This window comes from Somniosus microcephalus, chromosome 11 (genome assembly GCF_052327205.1).
Source record: "Somniosus microcephalus isolate GS21.2 chromosome 11, FLI_Smic_1.0, whole genome shotgun sequence".
NCBI classification, from domain to species: domain Eukaryota; kingdom Metazoa; phylum Chordata; class Chondrichthyes; order Squaliformes; family Somniosidae; genus Somniosus; species Somniosus microcephalus.
The window spans coordinates 196,386,498-196,412,752 of NC_140997.1; the positions used below are offsets into that span (position 1 = coordinate 196,386,498).

The 26,255-nt window shown below is 46.0% G+C and overlaps 1 protein-coding gene across 1 annotated transcript in view; it reads right to left on the reverse strand.

Moving 5' to 3' along the window:
* Positions 1-1,398: 1,398 nt before the first annotated feature.
* Positions 1,399-26,255, reverse strand: part of cacna2d3a (calcium channel, voltage-dependent, alpha 2/delta subunit 3a) — a 1,196,772-nt gene continuing 1,171,915 nt past the window's right edge. Inside the window, exons 35-37 of the mRNA XM_086001643.1 lie at positions 13,706-13,813; positions 10,956-11,043; positions 1,399-2,397 (exon numbers count right to left, since the gene is read on the reverse strand). Coding sequence (XP_085857769.1) covers positions 2,305-2,397; positions 10,956-11,043; positions 13,706-13,813 — 289 coding nt within the window. The 3' untranslated portion in view covers positions 1,399-2,304. The remainder of the gene's footprint in view (positions 2,398-10,955; positions 11,044-13,705; positions 13,814-26,255) is intronic.

The window sequence follows — 26,255 nt, forward strand, 5'->3', positions numbered from 1 at the left end:
TCCAGTCAGGATCAGGAAGCCTCCTCAAAGACTGAACTTGTAAATGACTATTTCAGTTGATGTATATAGTACCGAGAAAATTGTAATTGTAATTAGTTATTATTTAGTTGTTAAATGAATGTTATGTACTGTTTATCTAAAAGGGGAGGAATTGTTGTGTATGTACCTTTAAGGGAATAACTGGTCTTAGACTGCAGTACCGGCAGTGACCACCCGTGTATAAAAGGCCCTAGCAGGCTTTTGTATTTTCAGTCTGACGCTGCCTCCTGTTCAGTAAAGTACCTGTTAAACTGTTCTCCCGAAGTCCGTGTATTATTGAGGCGCGGATTTTACATGCTCCACCATGGGCATGTGCAGCCCCAGTTTAGTCAGGATTGCATAATTGATAATGTGATGCCATCCCAACATATATGTCATCGCTGTAGAACTTTAAAAAAAAAACCATTTATAGCAGCCAGTGCTCTAAATGCTTTAAAAATATTTGATAACTACTGTAGTTGATTTCCTGTGGTGTTGCTCAAGGATGGAAGAAACACTGACTGCTCATCTTCAATTCTATTTTTTTCTATATCTCTCTTTCTTTCTGTTTGCCTTTCATTCTTTCCCTCTCTTTCTGTGGGTCTCATGCATTTTCTTTTGTTGTCATTTCTCTTTATCTCATTTTATCTTCCTCTTTCTCGCTCCCTCTTTCTGTAAGTTTTTTAAAATTTCTGTGTCCTCTCAACTACTCTCTCTGTGAGCCTCATGCAGTTTCTTTCTCCTTCTCTTTGTATGTCTCTATCTATACAGCTCTCTCGACCCTTTTTCTCACCTCCAACAGAGAACTGAAGTTAGATACAGGCACATTCAATCTCACTCTCACACATATAAAGATGCTGATACACACAAATATGATCACATTCATAACTTTTTAAAAATAGATTTTTCTGCAATAGAATATTTTTTTTAATTAATCAATTATTTAATTTTAAACTTAAAATCCTCTTTAGATTAGTATCTGTTACAGCATTTATATGTGCTAGATGTTTAGATATCTTTTTGCAAAGTATCAACAGCAGTTCCACATCACCACAACTAGTACATTAAAATCAGGATGCACCATAAAACTTTAATTTATGTATTTTCACAATCTGGATAAATTAGCTTAAAATGTAGTCTATCGCTATATTATTTAAACAAATCAGTTTAGAGTTGCTAAGACTTTACATACAGAACAGATAAATTTAGCATAGGTTGATGTCGTTGATGCACCACGTGAATGTAGTAGGTGTCCTTCAAATAGAGAAATTCAGAGTATCTACCTATACCCTGACTTGTGATTCTGTTAGTTGAATGTTTTGAATTATTCCTTGCGGGAATGCAGTAGCGTTTCTGTATTAAAATGAAAATACAACAACATTACAATGTTTCTCTTTATTCAGAGTAATGTGAATGATCAAATATTCTACGCACATTCATACATTTCTCCAATATTCCTCTTTTATAATATTCAGCATCACTGGGCATATCATACAAAACGTGCATATTTGGAAAGCTGCAAAGAACACTTTTTAAGGTTAACTAAGAATAATTCTTGCTACAATATTCCCAGCTTTTGATATGTGGAAATGAAGGCCTACAATAAAACAATTTGCTAATTTTAACAAAGGAGCATTTCAATTAAAACATTGGTTGATGCGGCAATTATATAATTTATTTTTGAATTTAAAAGTCTGTTGAAAAGGTTATTTTGCATTCCATATCTATTTCTATATCAGGATTTCAGCAACTAATTGACAATATTTTAGCACTGTAAACAGTCTGTGTACAGAAACAACTACTAACTAGTTTCCTTTATATTAAAGTCATGTACAAATGATATAGAGAAATAAAAAAAGATGCATCTATGGAACATAGAGTTAACAATTGACACAACAAAAGGTACTCCATGCTACATCAAACCTGTTGTTTTCAAAAGATCATTTATTTAAAAACGTACACAAACAGGTCCAATCTCTTAAGGATAAGGCAAGGCTCAAAACAATCAATCACCAATGATGTCTGCAAAGTGAATTTTTAGTCTCACAGTTTATGGTTACCATAATGACAATACCTGTATATGTTTTGCATAAGTTGCAAATCTTTTACCTACTTCTGTTCTGATATTTATCTTCAGCATGGTTCCACCAACAGTTTCCGTTTCTAATGTTTTGTGTAATGTAGAAGGGGTTTTCCACTGCTTGGCATTTCCTCTAAACTGTGTCATTCAGTTTATGATTCTTCCCATGGATTCAGCATGCCAGAATTCTAATACTAGAGTTTCTGTCACCTCTGAGACAATGAGACGATGAGCGGCAGCAGCAGAATTGCAAGGCAAGGTCCTAGGCCCAGTACACCTCCACACTCTCTTGCATTTTCCTGAAAATGATTAAAGTTAATTTAAGGATATAAAGCATTTAATGAAAATAATGACATAGGTACAGGACAAGAATTTGTTATTATTAATGGTTAATATTAACGCTATTATTAATGTGATTACCAAAGGTCCTACGTGAACCCGAGCTGAGTTTCTGACCCCACATCCTCTCCATCACAAAGACAGCGTAGTTCCACCTCTAACATTGCCTGCTTCAGCCCATCTGCTGCTGAAACCTTTTTCCATGCCTTTGTTATCTCCAGTCCCGACTATTCCAACAGTCTGCTGGCTGGCCTACCATCCGCCACTGTCTGTAAACTTCACCTTATCCAAAACCCTGCTGTTCAAAGCCTATCCCCGCACCAAATCCCACTCACCCATCGTACCTGTCCTCATTGACCTACGTTGGTTCCCGGTCCCCCAACAATTCAAATTAAAATTCTCATCCTTCCTTCGCCCCACCATTGACGGCCGTGCCTTCAGCCTCCTAGGCCCCATGCTCTGTAATTTCCTCCCTAAACCTGTCTCTCTGCCCAAGCTTTTGGTCACTCCTCCTAATATCTCCTTCTCTGGCCTGTCATCTATTTTCTGTTTAAGGCTCTGTGAAGTGCCTTGGGAGTTGTTTTTACAAATGTTGACAACACGTAAAATTGACCACCTACTTCCACCTCTGTAACATTGCCTGCCTCAGCCTATCTGTTACTGAAACCTTCATCCATGCTTTTGTTACCTTAAGAATCGACTATTCCAATGCTCTCCTAGCTGGCCCTATGCACTGGAATTCCCTGCCTAAATCTCGCTGCCTTTTCATCTCGATCTCCTCCTTTAAGACATTCCTTAAGACCGACCTCTTTGACCAAACTATTAGTCACCCATCCTAACAGTTCCTGCTTTGGCTCACTGTCAATTTTTGTCTGATTGTGGCTCCTGTGAAGTGCCTTGGGACGTGTTACTACATTAAAGGTGCTCTATAAATGCAAGTTGTTCAATTCAATTCAATTCAATTTTATTTGCCATATGTAACTAGTACAATGGAATGCTTACTCCCCGTAGGGACATGTCAGCTATTCTTACAGCGCCATGTTCAGAAAGTCAATTCAATGGCATCCAGTGGCAGTGGGAGCACGATGTCCCTCAGCCGCTCCGTCCTCCTCGTCACCGCGGCCTCCTCCTCACTGTTGCCGGCTCCACGTGTGGTGGCCTGCTTCTCCCGCTCATGATCCGACCTCTGGCCACCATGCCCGGCTCCCCTCCTCCCAGTCGGACTGCGAGCTTCCCGCCAAGGAGCTGCCGGCCGACGTGCTGTAGCAGGTCGTCATGGCTGCTGCTGCTGCTCGTTGCGCTGCGCTGCCTCCGCCCGACTCGCCGAACACATCGTCGGGATGTAAATGCTCCGGTCGCCGCGGCCTCCTCCTCACCGTCTCCACGGTCCGACGGCCCGGGGCCTGCTTCTCCCGCTCACGGTCCGGCTTCTGGTCGCCATGCTCGGCTCCCCTCCTCCCAGTCGGAATGCCTTCCCGCCGAGGAGCTGCCGGCCGACATGCTCTAGCGGGTCGTCGTGGCTGCTGCTGCTGCTCGTTGCGCTGCGCTGCCTCCGCCGGCATCAGTCTTGTTTCCACCTGGGTTCAGTCTAATGCTCTACTGCTACCTCTCCTATTTTATATTTCCATAAACTGAGAACTATTATCTTAGAATTTTAACCAGAAAAAACCCAGTAAGGTACATCATTTGCTTTATTATATCTTTAAGCATTGGTTTCAGCCTCAGATCATTGAGAGCCTTAGCAGATAATAACATTTATTGGGCATTAGAGGTCACAGTTAACTTAGCCCACTCACAGCATGAAGTAACCTCTTCAACATGATGGTTACTTCCAGTACATCACAAGCTGATGGTAAAACTATTTCATCTCATGTGACTGTTTTAGAGATACAAATATTCATGATTCTAGTCCAGAAATATAATATATATGTATCGACAGCTTTTGAGAGTGATAAATCTGAAGGGGAAGATTTCCTTTGGTTGCTATGTGTTAGTGGCATTGTAAACATAGTGGGATGATTTCCTCTGATCCATATTTCTAATGAAAACATTTTTTAGCACACATTTATGATTTTGCTGGAAACAGCGAGGATGGAATAGATTTTTGCTATGTTAATTCACCAGCACTTCGGCCGCACTAAGTAAGCTCAGTGGGTTCCTTATTTGGAGGTAGACTAAAATAATTGCCCCCCTGAAGCAGGGAAAGAATGCTTGTGAAGCCTCCAGCTAACGCCTGATCTCCTTACTTTGCACTTGTTATAAAGTGCTGGAGAGGCTACTGCTCCACAGACTAGCCCCCATCATCGAGCCAACCATCCTTACGGAACAAGCGGGCTTCTGGAGCGGCCGTAACTGCTGCGACCAAGTGGTAGCTTTAACAACGCACATCGAAGTAGGCTTCCAGCGCCAGCTCAAGACCACCGTAGCACTCGTGGACCTGTCAGCGGCGTATGACACAGTATGGAAGTATGGACTGCTTTTCAAGCTCTCCACCATTTTACCCTGCAGAATAACGATCCATCTTCTCAACTCTATGCTTGGCAACTGACGCTCCGGTGTGTACTCTGGCACCCAGAAGAGCAGATATAGGACATTGAACAACGGACTCCCACAGGGTTCTGTCCTGGTACCCATGTTATTCAACCTTTACACCAGTGACCTGTCCAAAACAGAGTCCCGCAAGTTTGTATACGCTGATGACATTGCCTTGGCCACGCAAAACATGAATCTGTCCATCACCGAAGAGACCCTAACCAGTGATTTACAGAGGATAGAGGCCTACTTCCGCCGATGGTGACTTTGGCCAAACCTGCAAAAGACCGTCACCTCAACATTCCACCTCAACACCCATCAAGCAAGCCAAACTTTGAAAGTCTCTTATTGTGGTGCAGAGGTAAACCATGCCAAAAAACCCTCCTATTTAGGAGTCATGCTTGATTGCACCCTGTCATATAGACAACATCTCCGGAACCTTGGGAAGAAACGAAAGAGTTAGGTCAACTTGTTCCAGAAAGTCGCCGGATCCACATCGGGAGCAGATGCTCAAACCCGCCGTACGGCAGCACTCGCCCTGGTGTACTCTACAGCGGAGTACTGTTCTCCAGCATGGCTATCAAGTCCACGTCAAATCCGTTGATGTCCAGCTGAATTCTACTATGAGAATTATCACCGGTGCTTTTATCGACACCAACACCTTGGCTGCCCATGCCTGTAAACATCGCACCAGCACACCAACACGTGCTCAGCCCCCTTCTGTACTTCCTGTTTACTCACGATTGCGTGGCGATGCACAACTCCAACTCCATCATCAAGTTTGCTGATGACACTACCGTTGTAGGCCTGATCACAGATGGCGACGAGACAGGCTACAGGGAGGAGGTAAGAGCCCTAGCAGAATGGTGCAAGTACAACAACCTCTCCCTCAACATCAGCAAAACAAAGGCGATGATCATGGACTACAGGAAGCGGCAGGGGGAGGGACACACCCCAATCTACATCGAAGGGGCTGAGGTGGAGAGGGTCAGCAGCTTCAAATTCCTGGGTGTATTCATTACGGAGGACTTAACGGGGTCCCATCACATCGACGTCGTAACCAAGAAGGCATGCCAACGCCTGTTCTTCCTCAGGAGACTGAAGAAATTTGGAATGGCCCCCCAGATTCTCACCAACTTCTACCGGTGCACCATCGAGAGTATCCTGTCCAGCTGCATCACTACCTGGTATGGCAACTGCACCGCCACAGACCGCAAGGCTCTACAGATGGTGGTGAAAGCTGCACAACACACTATAGGAATTAAACTACCTGCTGTGCAGGATATCTACCCCGAGAGGTGCCGGAGGAAGGCCCTGAGAATCATTAAAGACGCGAGCCACCCCAGCCACAACCTCTTTGCCCTGCTCCCGTCCGGTAAGAGATACCGAAGCATACAGTCTCGTACCAGCAGGTTTCGAAACAGCTTCTACCCCCAGGCCATAAGACTCATGAACGAATAACTTATTATTATTTATTACTGTTGTTTTATTTATTATTACTGTATTTCTATTAGTATTTTTATCATTGTTATGCCATATTTATTCCAATGTTGGGAGGTCTCGTAAAAATCAACATTTCATTGTGCAGTACACATGTCTGCTGCATATATGACAAATAAAATAGAATTGAATTGAATTGAATATGCAGTCTCCAGAGAACACAACCGCTACACCAGCAAAGACATGCCAATCCAGGTCGACTTGAACAACCTACTACCAACCCGTCTCAAATCTAGAAGGCCATTTTGGATCGTCACCAAAGCCCTTCAGTGATCTCCCCTCAGCTTTGATGACCAATGGCGAAATGCTTGGAAGAACTGTGATCTACGGCATGGATTCCTTATAGAGGACCCCACAGTACAATCTGAAGTATCAAATCTTGCTCGCAAACAGTGGACAACCACCAACTGCCTCAGAACTGGTCATGGTAGATGCTGCCACCTTCTCCATAGATGGAAGATTAAAGCATCCCCATTATGCAACTGTGGAGCTCCTAATCAGACCCTGGAGCACATCATTGCACACTGCCCTCAGAGGAAATTCACAGGCAACCTACAAGATATCCACGCTTTACACCGGAAGCCTTGGCCTGGATATCCAACTTAGATATTGACATTTGAGTCCTAGGCCCAACCATCTTCAGCTGCTTCATCGATGACCTTCCCTCCAACAGAAGGTCAGAAATGGGGATGTTCGCTGATGACTGCACAGTGTTCAATGCCATTCACAACTCCTCAGATAATGAAGCAGTCCATGCCTGCATGCAACAAGACCTGGACGATGTCTACATGCGCCCCCCCAGAATTCGCTTTAATGAACGACAAAGGTGAGGTAGTCCGACGAGCCAGTCTGAACGACTCCTGCAGTCTCGAGACGGAGACTGTTGGGTGGCTGGTGGTCAGGCGGACAATCGTAACTGATGTGCTGCAACGACGATGGGTGGTCGGTGATCTCGGCGGTCGTGCTGTCTGGACTTGGCGGGCGAGGTCGAAAGGTGCTGGTCGTGAGCGTATCCTTGCGTGCGTCGTGGCGAATAATACGTATCCAGCCGTGTGAAGGATCATGGTGTCATGGCGAACAAAACGCATTCAGCCACGCGAAAGACCGTGGCGACGTGTGACCTCTGCAGCCCGTGGTTCGAAGCGGGCGCCGGGGCGAAACAGCTGACTGGCAGGTTGGGCATACACGGACCATAGCTCTGTTGATGTTGGAAAAAGTCCCCAGTCTGACGAAATCTGTAGGAACGCCGAACGGGCGATCCAGGAGGACTTGGCGGGCGAGTTCCGTGAACTTGCCGACAGGTGAGCGAACTCTTCAGCAGTCTGGAACGCACGGCACGGTGTGTGCCGTAGTGCTAAAACGGTAACACAGAAGTGAGTGAACCGTTGCTGCGTTGATCAGTGATGACAGCAACTTTCGCGTAGCCAATCGCGGCCGCGGGATGCCCGTTGGACCCATCATCGATGTTTGCAGCGTCAGTAGATGTTTGCGTTCGTTGAGGGGAACACTTTAGAAAGGGCGGTAACGCTTCGAGTTGTTGTTGCTTTAGCGGGAACACTGCCGGGAGGGTGGCAACACTTCGAGTTGTTGTTGATTTAAGTAGAAAACTGCCGGGAGGGCGGCAACGCTTCGCTTTCGCGCTGAAATGAGTGGTAGAAAACACAATCAGCAGGCTGATGGGCTGGTGTGTCGTCGGCGGGGAATGAGTCTTCGTGTTTCATGAGGGATGGGTCCTCGTGATTTGCGAGGGATGGGTCCTCGTGTTTCGCGAGGGATGGGTCCTCGTGGGTCGCGAGGAGTGCGGCCTCGTGGTTCGCGAGGGTTGGGTCCTTGTGGTTCGCGAGGGATGGGTCCTCGTGGGTCGCGAAGAGTGCGTCCTCGCGATTCGTGAGGAGCGAGTCCTCATGGCATCTCCGCGGGGGCGCGCTCCGATCTTGTGGGCCCGAAAACCTGCAGAACCCGCGCTTGGAGGGATGTATACTTGCTGTTGCGTTGGGAGATGTCGTGGAGGCGGACGATCCGTGTGGCGGTAGAAATGTCGAATACGGAGACCGTAAGCAGGTGCGTGGTCTGCGCTGCCTTGATGTTCTTGGCGAACGGGGCTTCTACCTGGAAAGCACAAGGGCGGTTGCTGCTCCCTGTATTGCGGTAGCGACAGCAAAACGGCTGATGCTTCCATGGCGTGCTTCTTTTGTGAAAATCGTTCACAAAAATCGGGGTCCGGCTGCGTTACGTTCGTGAAAAACGGCTCACCTCCAGGCTGCGCTTCCTTTGCGAATACGTTCACAAAGGCGGGGTCGCCAATGTAGGAATTGGTGTTCGTCAGTTGTTGTTCGTCGGTTGTTGTTCGCTGTGCTCTTCTTCTGCGAAAGTGTTCACAGAGACGGGGTTCAGGCGATGCGCTGCTTCCGTGGAAAACGTTCACGGAAACAGGGTCACCAATGTAGGTGTTGGACGAATTCGGCTGTGCACGTCGGTCATCTTCTGTGAAGACGAGGTTCAGGCTGTGTGTTTCTTCCGCGAAAAACGTTCACGGATACGGGGTCACCAATGTAGGTTTTGATGAATTCCCGTCCTCACGTCGTTGGGTCACCAATGTAGGAATAGGTGTATTCCTAACCAAATCACTGAGGTCGACTCAGGAGAAACAATCCAAAAGTTCTTCAATGAAGGATTTGACGAAGTACAGAAACCAACAAAGAATAATGCAGGAGAATCTTGGAACAGGTCTTTCCCCAATGGGGACGCCACAAGGACTGACTAGGCAGTCTGGAGGTTTGTGCGATGACGTCATCGCGTTTGCATCGTGACGTCATCGCGTTGCTCGCGTTTCCCGCGCTTGGGGCGTCACGTGACTTGCGTCGTGACGTCATCGCGTTTGCCCGCGCTTAGGGCGGTCACATGATGTGCATGACGACATCAGCGTGTTTACCCGGCACTGCAGCTGGCCGTTGCGGCCGAAGTTGAGAACGGGAGGCCGAACCGGGCTGGCGGCAGGCCGAAACGGGCTGGCGACCGACGCGGGAGCGGGAGGCCGAACCGGGCCGGCGATTGCCGCGGGAGCGGGAGGCCGAGCTGGGCCGGCTTGCGCCTGGGTGAGTCACGTGATGCGCGACGTGACGTCATTGCGTTAGGTCGCGCTCTTAAAGGGGCAACGGCCCGTACAGGTAAACTGTATGTACAAACATAGGTAAGTTAAAGGGAATTATGTAACATGAGTAAGGGACACCCGGTAGTACCGTTACAGCGCCACACAAGTGCCAAGCAATGACTATCTCCAACAAGTGAGAGTCCAACCACCTCTCCTTGACATTCAACAGCATTACCATCACCGAATCTCCCACCATCAACATCCTGGGGGGTCACCATTGACCAGAAACTTAACTGGACCAGCCACATAAATACTGTGGCAACAAGAGCAGGTCAGAGGCTAGGTATTCTGCGGCGAGTGTCTCACCTCCTGACTCCCCAAAGCCTCTCCACCATCTACAAGGCACAAGTAAGGAGTGTGATGGAATACTCTCCACTTGCCTGGATGAGTGCAGCTCCAACAACACTCAAGAAGTTCGACACCATCCAGGACAAAGCAGCCTGTTTGATTGGCACTCCATCCACCACCTTAACCATTCACTCCCTCCACCACTGGCGTACCTTGGCTGCAGTGTGTACCATCTACAAGATGCACTGCAGCAATTCACCAAGCCTTCTTTGGCTGCACCTCCCAAACCTGCGACCTCGTCCACCTAGAAGGACGAGGGCAACAGGCGCATGGAAACACCACCACCTCCAAGTTCCCCTCCAAGTCACACACCATCCTGACTTAGAAGTATATCGCCGATCCTTCATCGTCGCTGGGTCAAAATCCTGGAACTCCCTACCTAACAGCACTGTGGAAGTACCTTCACCACACGGACTGCAGCGGTTCAAGAAGGCGGCTCAGTACCACGTTCTCAAGGGCAAGTAGGGATGGGCAATAAATGCTGGCCTTGCCAGCGATCCCCAGATCCCATAAACAAATTTTTTTTTAAAAATTGCCTTGCTACTACCATACGAAAGAAGTGGGTTCCTCAGCAGGCAGTGATCTTCATTGAAAGCTTACAAGCCACAGGATATTTCATTCGAAAGTGGTCTGCCCACTGAAGTCACTTCTTGAAGATTATATCCCTCTGATTTGTCAGTAGACAACACGAAAAACTATTTCATTACAATATTCCATTTAAAATGATAACACTTAATGTTGCTCCTATTGTGTAATGAAATAAAAAATGACAATTCATTGTACCAACATAATTGGCAGCAGCACACATGTAATCATTTCTATTCCTATTATAGAAAAGTCTTCCTTTATATGTATTATTATATTATATAAGTATCTATTGAAAGAAAAAAAAGTTCCCTGTTCTGGTGTGGGAACAACAGGTTAACTAGTTCCTAAAATAATTATATGATGTAATTTGAATAATCTGTTTTAAATATAATTGCTTACTTCAGCATGGAATGGATGACAGGAGTCCGGACGTCTTCTGATTTTCTGAGATCTGAGATGATCACATTTCAGGGATTCATTATGTTCACTGCAGTTAAGGAATAAGATTTCAAACACACAGGGATGTCAGTTTCAAATATATTTTTTAATTACTATATTTGAATGCATGTTTTTGACTGCAGTGCAGCTAAACTGATTGGAAAATCATGGTAGGTCTCAAATTTAGAAAAGATCCAAGAAAATGAGGACAGATTGTGGACAGGTAAGTTCCTCACTAGTAGCAGGGAGTATTGTAGTGACCAGTAGGTATGCACCCAACATTAACACGCATATGTTAGTATGATCTCTTTTAAATTGTCTCAATTTGTGAATTTATGTGTAATAATACAGAATAGTAACACAGTCTGGTAGTTTAGTAATTATGTTACTAGGCTAATAATCCGGAGAACATGAGTTAAAATCTCATCCTAACAGTTTGAGAATTTGAATTCAGTTAAAGAAAATCTGGAAATAAATATATGATCTCATTAAAAAAGTGATCATGAAGCTACTGGTTTATTGTAAAAACCTCAGTGGTTCACTAATGGCTTTCAGGGAAGGAAACCTGCTGTTCTTACTTGGTCTGGCCTATACGCGACTCCAGTCCCACAGTTGACTCGAAATAGCCTTCTGAAGTGGCTGAGCAAGCCATTTGGTTTCACCGCCACCTTCTCAGGGCAAATAGTGATGAGCAATAAATGCTGACCTTGACCCTGATCTCTCTCTCTGACCGATCTTACTCGCTATCCCAGGCCGACGGGTCTGACTGCCTGTTCGTCGGGCAGAGTTCGGTGACCACATCCTTGGTGAAATGGAGCTTTCTAATGCACTGCTCCTCACTTAATTGGAGGTAGAAGTGGTCTTGGAATACCCTCGGAGGGTAAGGCCTCCTGTGGAGAGCCCTGATGGCTCTACTCCTCCCTCTGGCCACATGTTCCAACCTTTCTCGTTGCCTGCGCTCCCTCCGCAGTAGATCCTGGAGGGCGAGTGCCAGTACTGCCCCATTAATGTAATGATGTGTAGCACTTTGAAATTTTGTCAGAATAAATGTAACAAATTTTTAGTAGCCACAACATTCCTGATACTAAAGAACCTTTAAGTGACTGAATTAAACTCTCTCACTGCTTCCTTGTCAGTTTACGATTGTGAAACAGCACTAACCTGACAGCTGTGGCTGATCCCTTTAAATCGCGCCCCTGGAGCCGCCATCCGCCTGCTTCAAGCCTCCTCTCCCTGTCGCTGTCGGGGGCGAGGCGCTAAGACAGGGGCTGATAATCAATTTGGCAGATCGGGCGCTGAGCGAGCGTTGTACGCTCACTGACGTCACGATCTGCTTGGCGCTAAAGCCCCAGGCGCTGTTAGCGGCGGTGCTAAGGGGCGACTGGATTTGGCGTGCGGCTCTGGATTCGCCTCGTCCCGGCACTACTTCATTAGCCAGACTTTAACGGGAGGCGCTAACCAACCGAATTTCTCCCCCTTGGTGTGTAATTAAACCCAGATTTTGAGACTGCTTTTTAGTTAGGAGTACAGAACTTGTGTTCACACACAGATTGCATCAGAGGGTTTCCCAAATTCAGACTTGGGTCTTCTTTTCTTATTCATTTTATTATAAAAATGGCAAAAAAACGAGTAATCCTGACAATTTAGTGGGCAATGGCAATGTCCAGTGTGGTATTGAGCCAAATAGTGTGGGTATGTCCTGTGATACATTTCTGATCTGTACAGAGCTCAGAGATTGTACAGTTGACGTGACTATTATTCTTTGAGTACAAGCAAATATTATACTATTATTCACTTATTTCACCCAATTAAATTTTTTAATAGTGGGTGAAATAAATGAATAATAAGGCTATAAATTTAAGTTTAGAAACTACTTTTAGCAGTATTAATGAATGAATGAATGAATAATTAGCACATTCATATGATGTTCCTTTATCCTATATTGTAGTGGGGGCATTCACCCATTTAAAATAAATGGCCTGTTAAAATAGCTGACAGGCAAATGTCATTCGAATGCATTAAGTGTAAATCTGCAAATATTGTCAATATTAATTTGTAGGCTTTAGTATCAAGATTCAGATGATTTCCATGAATTGTTTAACCTTTGCTCTTATGAATTATATTATCAGCTGAGATGCTGTTAAATTAGAGCTTTATTAGTTTCCACTATTTATTAGTTTCAAACACTGATGATCTGAAAATCTGGGGCCTGTGCTCCAACCGGCAGAAGTACAGTGGAGCAGGACTCCCAGACACATGCTGGAAAGCCTGGGTGGGCTCTGCCAAGTCCTCCCTGCATGATTTTTTTTGTATTCACTGCACCCAGGTAATCCAATAGTTCTCGGCAGAGAAACAGGAAAATCTGCTCTCCAGTGATACTGAAATTCCTAAAGCATAGTACAAATGGAGCTGTATCCACACAGGGGAAAATAATAACTCACTCTAATTAAATTTAAATGAAACAGAATAAATTTGACATGAAACAACTAGAGGACTGATCCATTCCTGCTTGGGTGTCTTCCAAAATAACTAAGTAACAGCCATGACTGCTGCCAAGTTACATATGCAATGTGACGTATAGGTACAGATTATATTTTGAGGAGTTTTTATTATGCATCTGCTTTAATACTTCTGCTGACTGGAAAACTTGCATTCACAAAATCAAGAATTTTTTAAAACAGATAATCCACTGACTACTTTAAAGGATATACATTATTTCTATAGGGTCCATTGTAATTGGTCCAATAGTGCATTCGCAGCTGGCATCGACAACTACCATAAAGAGGTTACTGCTTGGAATCTGCTGGATCACAAATGACCTACAACAAAAACAAAAGAACACGTTATTTAACTGTAGATTTATCGTATCATTTCCTTAAACATTCACCACTACATGCAACTCCAATAGGTAGTGCAGTAAAAGCTTTTTCTTATAGTTATAGAATTATTTTGAATTCAATTCCATTGTAGCAAGGCTTGTGTCACAAGGGGAACTAGGTAATTGGACTTTCCAATACAAATCCAGCCATCTCTAAAGGATATTGCATGCCGTTACTCAGCATTTATTACGTTTCTTCCCTGTGGTCTCTCTTTTTCTCCACCTCAATTAGGCACAGGTGTGATTAAAATTAATTTTTATTTGCCACTGATGTCATTTCATTGAGTAGCACACATTACAAGTATTGAACAAAAGCACTCAGAATATAGGCATTTTCTTGGCAAACCAGTCACAGGTATTAAATAATGTCTTACATTTATATCCATGCGTCCTACATGTTTTGAGGTAGAAAGTATAATTAAGTATAGTTAATAGAAATTATAAAATATTCCAGAAACTAAATGATCAACTTAAACTCACCTACAAGAAATTAAACAAAAAGATTGATCCATTGGGCTAGAGAATGGGTTTTACACTAGACATAAGAAACTATTAAACAGACAGCTTTCATTCTTTTCACCAACATTTCTACAAAGGGCTTATTGGCACTAAAGAGCTCCTGTTTATGAACCATATTTAAGTGTAAACCTTTTTATTAGCAGACTTCCCTTCCCTTCTTGAATGATGATATAGTCCTTCCAGGATTTCTCTTTAAGTTAACACCTTTGCGTTCTCTCTCGGATAATTAAAAAGATTTAACTGCCCCAACCGCTCCCAATATATTACAAAATAAGTAAGAATTGCAACATTTCAGATGCAAAGATTCACTTGTCATACTTGCAAGAGACTAGTACAATGTGTGCCTGTAATTGACACCAGTAATAATTACAATATTTGACCTGCACAGATGCCACTTTGTTAAGTGTAGATCAATATACGTAAATGTCAAGCTCAAGTTTCAGACAATTCCAACTACAGGAACAGTAAAAGTAAATCTTCAAATGTTTTGCCATTAACCTATGCTACAGTAGATTCATGAATCAAAGTTACAACAAATTGAAAGAAGGTGCATTCTGACATTCTGAGCTTAGTAAATGGAAATAGTCTACAGTGGAATCTAACACATCCAAGCATAGAATTACAGTATACTATTCCTATTCAATCCAATAATACAGAAGCTATGTTTCAAGTATAAAATATATTGGTAAATATATTTGTTAGATTATCAGAATTCAATCATACAAGTGGATCTCCTGTTACAATGTTCACCTATAAAATAATGTACATCAATAAATAGTATGTACTTGGTTATCCGCAGGTAAATAAAGTCAACTTCTACTTAAAATAAATAAATTTGCACGTGTTGCACCTGTAATAAAGATGTGTTGCTATGCATATCAGCCCTCAATCAGAGGATAACTCTCATTTTCCCTTCCTGGCCTTCAGTTCCTGCCTTGCTACATAGGCAAATGGAAAATAGCAGGTGTAAGCAGAATTCGTTGACTCCACTGCATCTTGATTTGAGGTTAGTTTGGTTGTTCCATTTAGGAAGTTTTCATGGAAAAAGTGTGTTATTGTGGATCAGAGGGTAAATAGTGTGGGACTTCAGGGGAGCTTTCCCTACCTAGCCAAGCCTTCCTTGAGTGCTCTGGCTCTGTTCCCAACCCAGGCGGGGCAAGCCCATGTACATCCATGCTTCATTTCCTACTGATTCTTGTTCCAGGCACTGGAGTACTTAGAAAAGTATGTTAGGGCTGGAAATGGAAGTGGAGCATGAGAAATTTGCTGGAGTTCTTTGAGGAAGTAACATATAGGGTGGATAAAGGGGAACCAGTGGACGTAGTGTATTTAGACTTCCAAAAAGGCATTTGACAAGGTGCCACACAAAAGATTATTGCTTAAGATAAAAAATCACGGGATTGGGGGTAATATTCTGGCATGGATAGAGGATTGGCTATCTAACAGAAGGCAGAGAGTTGGGATAACTGGTTCATTCTCAGACTGGCAATCAGTAACTAGTGCTGTTCCGCAGGGGTCAGTGCTGGGTCCCCAACTCTTTACAATCTATATTAACGATTTGGAGGAGGGGACCGAGTGTAACATATCAAAGTTTGCAGATGATACTAAGATGGGAGGGAAAGTAGTGAGTGAGGAGGACATAAAAAACCTGCAAGGGGACATAGACAGGCTAAGTAAGTGGGCAGAGATTTGGCAGATGGAATACAATACTGGAAAGCGTGAGGTTATGCACTTTGGCAGGAAAAATCGTAGAGCAAGTTATTATCTTAATGGCAAGAAACTGGAAAGTACTGAAGTACAAAGGGATCTGGGGGTCCTGGTGCACGAAACTCAAAAGGTTAGTATGCAGGTGCAGCAAGTGATTAAGAAGGCCAATGGAATGTTGGCTTTCATTGCTAGGGGGATAGAATATAAAAATAGGGAGGTATTGCTTCAGTTGTACAAGGTATTGGTGAGACCGCACCTGGAATACTGCATACAGTTTTGGTGTCCATACTTAAGAAAATACATACTTGCTCTCGAGTCAGTACAAAGAAGGTTCACTCGGTTAATCCCGGGGATGAGGGGATGGACATATGAGGAGAGGTTGAGTAGATTGGGACTCTACTCATTGGAGTTCAGAAGAATGAGAGGCGATCTTATTGAAACATATAAGATTGTGAAGGGGTTGGATCGGGTGGATGCGGGGAGGATGTTCCCGATGATGGGTGAAACTAGAACTAGGGGGCATAGTCTTAGAATAAGAGGCTGCTCTTTCAAAACTGAGATGAGGAGGAACTACTTCACTCAGAGGGTGGTAGGTCCATGGAATATGCTGCCCCAAAAAGCTGTAGAAGCTACATCATTACATAAATTTAAAACAGAAATAGACAGTTTCCTAGAAGTAAAGGGAATTAAGGGTTACGGGGAGCGGGCAGGAATTTGGACATGAGTCTAGGTTCGGATCGGACATGGCCCTGTGGGTAGCGGAGCGGGCCCAGGGGCCGTGTAGCCTGATCCTGCTCCTATTTCGTGTGTCTTATTCTGTTAGATTCAGGAGATGGTTCTGTGATAGTAGATTGGCGGTTAGGATCAGATCAGCCATGATCTTATTGAATGGCGGAGCAGGCTCGAGGGGCCGATTGGCCTACTCCTGCTCCTATTTCTTATGTTCTTATGTTAGATGGGACTATCTGGGTTAGGTGAGTGGAAAGCTGGTGCCAGAATCACTGCTGAGAAGGAAGGAGAGTGGGCAGAGCATAAGGCCAAACCAAGGAGTTATAGTTTTAAGGAGGGTGAAAGTCAGAGGGTTGGTTTGAAGGAAGCTAGCAAGTCAGATCAAAAGCAAAAGTACCAGTAGGCCAAGATCCCAGCCTCCCTGTAGCTTATATCCAACAGATGGAGCTGAGCACTGTATTCAATTTTTTACTGATAAAGAAAAGATAGAGAGGTTGGGAGGCCAGGAATAGTGAAACAGTGACAAAGGCCCCTAGAGGAAAAACTGTCATCCCAGACCAGTGAGATTAACGTGGCAGAGGCTGGAAAGAGGTGAGGAGTAAGAGGCTATTGGAAGAAATGAAATCAGCCATGGTTCCCACAGACCAATCAGATTACTATATGAATGGGGCTTGAGGTTCATGATTCACACAGACCAATCAAATTAATAAGGCATAGGCCATGTGATCTTCACAGATCAATCAGTTCACTGAAGGCAGCAAAGACTGAGCGAGGCCAATCAGATGGCCAAAATAGGACACAAATCCACATTTTTAATAAAATATATGTAGGTTGATCATGAGCTTCACAACAAGGAATGACCCATTATGACATCACCTTAGCAACAGGCCTCACTATATAGCTATTAGTGAACAATTTAAAAAAATGTAATATTGATGAATATGCCTTTCAATGCATTATTGTGATGAACAATTAAAGGAATTAGCAGTAAACTAGGAAAATATACATTTGCAATATGTATTAATAAAAAATATATGGATGAACAATTTGTTTCATTCATCAAAAGCAGTGATATATTAATAATAATGCAGAAGGGAGTGCATATAATAGTAATGGATCCTTTCTGGCAGTAACGGGATGCACATACAGCTGTAATGTAGAACGGATTGCAAATAATCATACTGGCTCCCTACTGATCACAGGTCTTCTGCACTTCTTATTCAATATTACTGAATTTGCCAGTTTTATAATCAGTTTTGATGATATTGATACTGGACTTATATAATGGAATCTGAATATAAAGCATATTCGGTGAAACAGAGATAAGGTATATCGCACAAAACTTCAGTAGTTTGAATAATTTATTTGTAGTTTATTATATTTATTGCACTTAGTGGAGCCGGCTTCTGTAAATTTGACAAGGGCCTTTTATCTTTAGTTCCCATGTTAAAGAAAATAGAAATAGCTTTATCACTTATGCCAGTTTGATGTAGATTAGTTTTACAATAAGCAGATATTATTAACTTCTACAGTTAATTTTTTGTGTTTTGTGTTTTCTCGACAGGTAATAAAAAGGAATGGAATGGACTTGCATTTATATTGTGCCTTTTAGGACCTCAGACGTCCTAAAGCACTTTACAGCCAATGAAGTCATTTTGAAGTGCGGTCACTGTTGTAAAGTAAGGAAATACGACAGCCAATTTGCACACAGCAAGGTTACACAAACAACAATGAGATACACGACCAAATAATCTATTTTTTTAGTGGTGTTAGTTGAGGGATAAATATTGACCCGGATACCGGGGGAGAACTCTCCTACTCTTCTTCGAATAGTGCTGTGGGACCCGAGAGGGCAAGCGGGACCTCGATTTAACATCACATCCAAAAGACGGTGCCTCCGACAGTGCAGTACACCCTCAGTACTGCACTGAAGTGTCACTCTGGATTATGTGCTCAAGTCTCTGGAGCTGGGCTTGAACCCATGACCTACTGACTCAGAGGGAAGACTGCTAACACTGAACCAAGGCTGACACATACATAATATACATGGATACTTGTGGTAAACCACTTTTATCGTTACACTATAGTTATCACTGTTGTATTGTTATCACCGTTATCACTGTTGTATCACGATACGAGGTCGCCTCTTGTCGCGCTGTTATACCTGGGCTGACCACCTCCGACTCCGCCCATGGCTCCACCTACCTGCCCAGGTATAAAGGTAGTCGACTGGCTGGTATTCCTCCTTGTTGGACCCGATCACCCACGAGGGTGGGCTCTGTTATTTAGTCAATAAAAACCTTTAGTTACGTTCCTAACTCGTCGCTTTTTATTGGACGAATTGATAGGTATATCAATTTTATTGACTAAATTTTAAAGATGTCTACTACTGACCAGCCAGGAGCCCTCCCAGAAGCACAGCCACAGCAGCTTTCAGACACCGGGCTACACCAGCCACACCAGCCGGCTTGGCTGCAAGCCCTCAAACCACCGTACCTGGATCTAAACCCACAGGCAGCAAACTCAGCCCTCAACTTCAAACACTGGCTGGACTGCTTCGAATCCTACCTGGAAGAATCCGGCGCCCCGCAGAGATCCAAACTAAGACTTCTGAACGCCCAAGCGAGCCCGAGAGTATACGCACTCATCCAGGATACGACTACATACGAGGCCGCTATCAACCTACTGAAACAGCAGTACCGCAGCCCGGTAAATTACATGTACACCAGGCACCTCCTAAGATCCCGCCCGCAACAGCCAGGAGAGTCTGTAGCTGAATTTTTACGGGCGCTAAGAGCACTCGGCAGGAACTGTGACTTTAAAGCGGTGACGGCTGTTGAAAATACGGAAGATAATATCCGCGATGCCTTTGTGAAAGGCCTACGGTCCGACTACTCACGGCAAAGACTGCTTGAAGCTAAAGACCTCGACCTGGACAAAGCTGAAGCCCTCGCTCTCTCCCTGGAGGTGGCCCATCAGGACCAGGAGGCGTTTTCCAGGTACTGCTCGCGACCCTGGGACTCGGGCCCGACCCCTACCGCAATACCCTTCGCAGCGCCGCCCCCGGGACCTACCTCAGCGTCGGCGTCCCGGACCCGACCGGGCCCGCCACCCCCGGTACCGGCTCCGACATCGGGCACCCGCGATCGGGCCGCCGGCTGCTTCTTTTGCGGCCAGGAGAAGCACCCGAGGTCGCGCTGCCCAGCCAGGAACTCTACCTGCTCAACCTGCAGGAAGAAAGGCCACTTCTCTAAGGCCTGCAGGAGCGGATCTTCAGAGGCCAGCAGTGCCTCATGCGAACTGTGGGGGCGGCCATCTTCTTTCACGGCAACTGAGGCCAGTATCCCCACACGTGAGTCATGGGGGCGGCCATCTTTGATCAAGGCAACCGACCCCAATAGTGCCTCATGTGAGTTATGGGGGCAGCCATCTTCTCCGCCATTTTGTCCTACCTCGTGGGAGACGCCATTTTACTCACCACGCCCGACTGCCACCGGGCCCCCGGACCCGACGACCGCCTCGCCCGCAGACGACAACGACTCGCTTACCTACACACTAGCCTCCGTCACTCTGGATCAAGCCCGCCCACACCACCTGTCCAAGTCGATGATGGACATCAAAGTAAACGGCCACGCCATGACCTGCCTGTTCGACAGCGGAAGCACGGAGAGCTTCATCCACCCAGACACGGTGAGCCACTACTCCCTCCCTGTCCTGCCAACGCGCAACCGAATCTCGATGGCATCGAGGTCCCACGCCACGGACATTAGCGGCTACTGTGCTGTGACCTTGTCGGTTAAGGGTACAGAGTATAAAAACTTTAAACTCCTCGTCCTCCCCCAGCTCTGCGCTGCCGTCCTACTAGGGCTGGACTTCCAATCCCACCTCCAAAGTGTAACCCTAGCATACGGTGGACCCCTCCCCCCACTCACAGTCGACAACCAGCGAAGGTTAAACCGCCCACCGCGTAACACCTGCAGCCTATCCACCCTCAAGGTGCCGCCACCTTCCCTGTTCGCTAACCTCACCCCCGACTGCAAACCCGTCGCTACCAAGAGCAGGCGGTACAGCGCTGGGGACAGAGCTTTCATTAGCTCTGAGGTGCAGCGTCTCCTGAAGGAGGGCATCATCGAGGGGAGCAACAGCCCCTGGCGTGCCCAGGTCGTGGTCGTTAAGACCGGCGATAAAAATCGCCTGGTCATCGACTACAGCCAGACCATAAACAGATACACCCAGCTGGACGCATACCCCCTTCCCCGCATATCTGACATGGTCAATCAGATTGCACAATACCGCGTATTCTCGACCATCGACCTTAAGTCGGCCTACCACCAACTCCCTATCCACCCCGAGGACCGCCAGTACACCGCCTTCGAGGCGAATGGGCGCCTATACCACTTCCTTAGGGTCCCCTTCGGTGTCACCAACGGGGTCTCGGTCTTCCAAAGGGAGATGGACCGGATGGTTGACCAGAACGGACTGCAGGCCACATTCCCCTACCGAGATAACGTCACCATCTGCGGCCGCGACCGGCAGGACCACGACGTGAATCTGGAGAAATTCCTCCGTACAGCCCAACGGCTGAACCTCACCTACAATAAGGAGAAATGTGTGTTTAACACCTCGCGCCTTGCCATCCTTGGCTGTGTAGTAGAGAACGGACTCATCGGCCCCGACCCCGAAAGAATGCGCCCCCTCATGGAGCTACCCCTCCCCCACTGCCCTAAGGCACTTAAGAGAACCCTGGGGCTCTTCGCCTACTATGCCCAATGGGTGCCCAATTATGCGGACAAAGCCAGACCCCTCATGAAGTCCACATCCTTCCCCCTTACGGAGGAAGCGTGCGCAGCCTTCTCCCTCATTAAGGGAGACATTGCCAAGGCCACTATGCACGCAGTGGATGAGTCCATCCCCTTCCAAGTCGAGAGCGATGCATCCGACTTCGCCCTAGCCGCCACCCTTAACCAGGAGGGGAGACCGGTGGCCTTCTTCTCAAGGACCCTACAGGGCCCTGAGATCCGACACTCGTCGGTCGAGAAGGAGGCCCAGGCGATTGTGGAGGCGGTACGACGCTGGAGGCACTACCTGGCAGGCAAACGATTTACCCTCCTTACCGACCAACGTTCGGTCGCTTTTATGTTTAATAACAAGCTGAGGGGCAAAATCAAGAATGACAAGATCTTGAGGTGGAGAATCGAGCTCTCCACCTACGATTATGATATCTTGTACCGGCCAGGTAAGCTGAACGAACCCCCCGATGCTCTGTCACGAATTACATGCGCCAGCGCGCAAAGTGATAGACTTCAGACCCTCCACAACGACCTCTGCCACCCCGGGCTCACCAGACTTTACCACTTCATTAAGGCCCGCAACCTGCCCTACTCCATCGAGGAGGTCAGGACCATGACCAGGGACTGCCAGACCTGTGCCGAGTGCAAACCGCACTTCTTTAGGCCGGACAGAGCAAGCCTGATCAAGGCCACCCGCCCCTTCGAGCGCCTGAGCATCGACTTTAAGGGGCCCCTCCCGTCCTCTGACCGTAATGTGTACTTCCTCAACATTGTTGATGAGTACTCCCGTTTCCCCTTTGCCTTCCCCTGCCCAGACATGACCAGTACCACGGTCATTAAATGCCTGAACGACCTCTTCGCCTTGTTCGGGTTCCCAAACTATATACATAGTGACCGGGGCTCCTCTTTCATGAGCGAGGAACTCCGTCAGTTCCTACTAGCGAGAGGTATTGCAGCAAGTAGGACCACCAGCTACAACCCCCGAGGGAACGGCCAGGTGGAAAGAGAGAACGCGACGGTATGGAAGGCCGTCCTCTTAGCCTTAAAGTCTAAGGGCCTCCCAACCTCCCGCTGGCAGGAAGTCCTCCCGACAGCGCTGCACTCCATCCGGTCACTACTTTGCACTGCCGTTAACGCCACCCCCCATGAACGAATGTTTGTTTTCCCCAGGAAGTCGACTACGGGAACCACTCTACCAACCTGGCTGACCTCTCCGGGGCCCGTCTTGCTGCGAAAGCACGTGAGGGCCCATAAAACAGACCCCCTGGTCGAGAGGGTGAACCTCCTGCACGCCAACCCCCAGTACGCCTACGTGGCTTACCCAGACGGGCGGGAGGACACTGTCTCCTTACGAGACCTCGCACCCTCGGGCACTCCGGAGACACCACCTTTACCCCCCCCCACCACCCCCCCAATTCCAGCCCAGGTAGACGGCATGCCGGAACCCCACGAGCCTTCGCCGACCACGCAGACACCAGCACTAACACCGGATAATGCAGCACCGCCGCTGCGACGATCGGAGAGGCTTACGAGGCCTCCGGACAGACTGACATACCAGAACTGGTAGTACACTTCACCCCGCCGGACTCAAATCTAAACAAGGGGTGAATGTGGTAAACCACTTTTATCGTTACACTATAGTTATCACTGTTGTATTGTTATCACCGTTATCACTGTTGTATCACGATACGAGGTCGCCTCTTGTCGCGCTGTTATACCTGGGCTGACCACCTCCGACTCCGCCCATGGCTCCACCTACCTGCCCAGGTATAAAGGTAGTCGACTGGCTGGTATTCCTCCTTGTTGGACCCGATCACCCACGAGGGTGGGCTCTGTTATTTAGTCAATAAAAACCTTTAGTTACGTTCCTAACTCGTCGCTTTTTATTGGACGAATTGATAGGTATATCAATACTCTCTTAGCCTCTCCTCAAATGTAATAATCCTGTCAAGGGATTCTGTTTTACGCATCAGTTCAACAAAAAATAGCACATTGAAATCAAATAGAACATCAGCATCAGAAATAACAAGGCTGTGTAGGAAGTCTGCTCCCAAGCCTCTGCCAATGTAGTTCTTGACTGGTTGCCAGGTGGAAACACAAACAGATTTTCCCTCTCCCCACTGGAAAACAAACGACACAGCTCAGCTAGGATAGGAACACAGCAGAGTGAGAAATTGCACTTGTATCCCTCTATGTTATGGCACTGAACATGTTCTGAGGTACACTGCAATGGTGTCTGTTACTGTAAATATCACTAAATGCCACAGGCCTTAAAAATACCAAGGATACCATCATTTTGTAAACAGTGAACTGTACCTTCATGTCAAACTTCATTGGTGTAACATCCTTCCTGGCATCATCTCTAAGATGGCTCGATAGTAAAATAATACTAGTCAATTGTTCCAATGAATTCCAACAGTATTTATACACAATTTATACAGCTCTTTTATAATTCTTTCATCACCACTTTCCAGCTGAGTGACAGCTGTATTTTCATATCTTCAAAGTCTCCACTATGTGGAATAATTGTGCTTCAAAGATTTGGCTGACATTTGGTGGATTTAAATCACAGCTAAGGGAAGCAAGATCAGGGCCAGGAGATGGAGATTGGGGTGGCAAAATGTGGAAGCTTCAAAGCTGAATACTTCGCTTTGAACTGCATGAAAATATATGAAGCTTCCAGGCTTCTTGACATCATTAGCACATCATCTTGAGAAGGATAACTCATTAGATTAACCAAAATCCCTTTGTTGTACTATATTTCAATTTAATATCCTTAATGTGTGTCGATGTTGAACAAAGTTCCTATTACTAGGCTAAGTCTGAAGCTCGGCATGTTGCTCTTTATTTAATTCCAGATTACATTGGAAATAAGTTGACAATAAATTCCTTTAGCCATACATATATCACACTTTGGAGCTAATTTTGAAACTGATTTAAAATTTATATACAAGACAATTAACAGAAGAGGCTCCAATGTTAGTTCCAAATCTCCCAACATACATATTCTGGCAACAGTTAAATCTGCAAACAATCTTTTCATAACGAGCTGCAAAAAGTATATACAATAAAGTAGTCGCTTATCTATTTTGTCAAAACATAGGCATTCAATCTACCCGTAGTCATCTGTCTGTGAAAATCTACAGAACCTCAATTCATTAATGCCCCAAACCAGGCCTAATCTTGGCAGCGCAACGTTCTCGGGCCTCATCATAATAATTCAGGCGAGCTGCGGAAGAGCTGCCCAAATGCAGCTTGTCTGTCAGGGCTGAATCAATATCGGACGCTGCTGAGGCTCGTAGGTAAGGGGGGTGCAGCTGGGTGCGGGAGGGGCGAGGGTTGGCCAGCAACAGCCCACACTCCTGCTCCTTCAGACTCCACAAATATCACATTCCTGTAAGTTTTAGGGCCTTTTTTGACTGTCCTCCAGTGTTGCCGTTAACCAGCCCTGGTTAGGCTGTTCAAGACCTGGGAATACCAGTCGGAGCTTGGGCATCACATGCTCCGACTAGTCCAAGCGAATTTCACAATCTGGGTCAGAAATGGGCCCATGATTTTGAATTTAGACTCCTTCATCTGTTAATCATGATGAATAGTCAACTTTAAAACATTTTGGCCGGAATTTCAACAGGTAAGAACGGGTGGATTGGAGGCGTGGTCGGGGGAGGGGGGAAGTGAAAGTTGTAAAAATGTAAAAGCCGATCCCACCCACCTCCAACTTGCCCACTTTCACCTTTCACTCAGGCAGGAGAGAGAGAGGGGGGGGGGCACGGGCTGCCAACTCACTGCCAGGGGGTAGGTTGGCGATTTAAATAATGAGGCCTGAAGCCTCTACTTTAACCTGCCTTGCAGGTTTTACTGCAGACGGCCAGGGATCCCGGGGCTCGGGATTCCCAATAGCTGCAACGAGGCAGCCTCAGTTTCGGGGAACAATCCTTGTGGGCCAGGAGGAGCAGCCCCTCCCCCCATCCCGGCCCTGGAACAACGGCCCCTCGGGAATCCCGAGGTCGGGGATCAGTTCTCCCCCTCCCCCACGGCTTGGAACCCCCAACCATCCTGGGCCGAACACCTTCCTGGTCCTGTGGCCCCCTGGTCCACGTTTCCCACATGACTCTGGAAGCCGGCCTGTCACTCAGGCTGACCTCCGGGCGGGGAACCTGCCCTTTCCCTCGCTGTGGAGCTACGGGGTGACCCAGGAAAATCCAGCTCTTTATGTTAAAACAGTTAAATGTGGCTTTCTAAGAAAAAAAATTATTACATAAATATTTGGAATATTACACTAGACTGAGTGGTGTAGGAACAACTCAACCTTTATTCTGTTTTGAAATGGAAAATATCGTCTAGATATTGTCATGCAGTAACTGCTCGACATGGAAAGTATCACATCACCTCAGAAAGCCAACAGCAGAAAATGCAAATAATTTCTTGCTGTTTTATAATTTTCAGAAACGTTAGGTAGAATGTATGCTCTCAGGCATAATAATTTTTACATTATTTCATGTTAATACTACAGCCAATATAATGATGGGTCTGATATTACAATTTATGAAAATAATTTATGGCAATCTTCGAGCAGTCAGAGGATCCATTTCATGTATTTGCTTATGCAACAAATGGCTCCAGCTTCACTGTCATGCT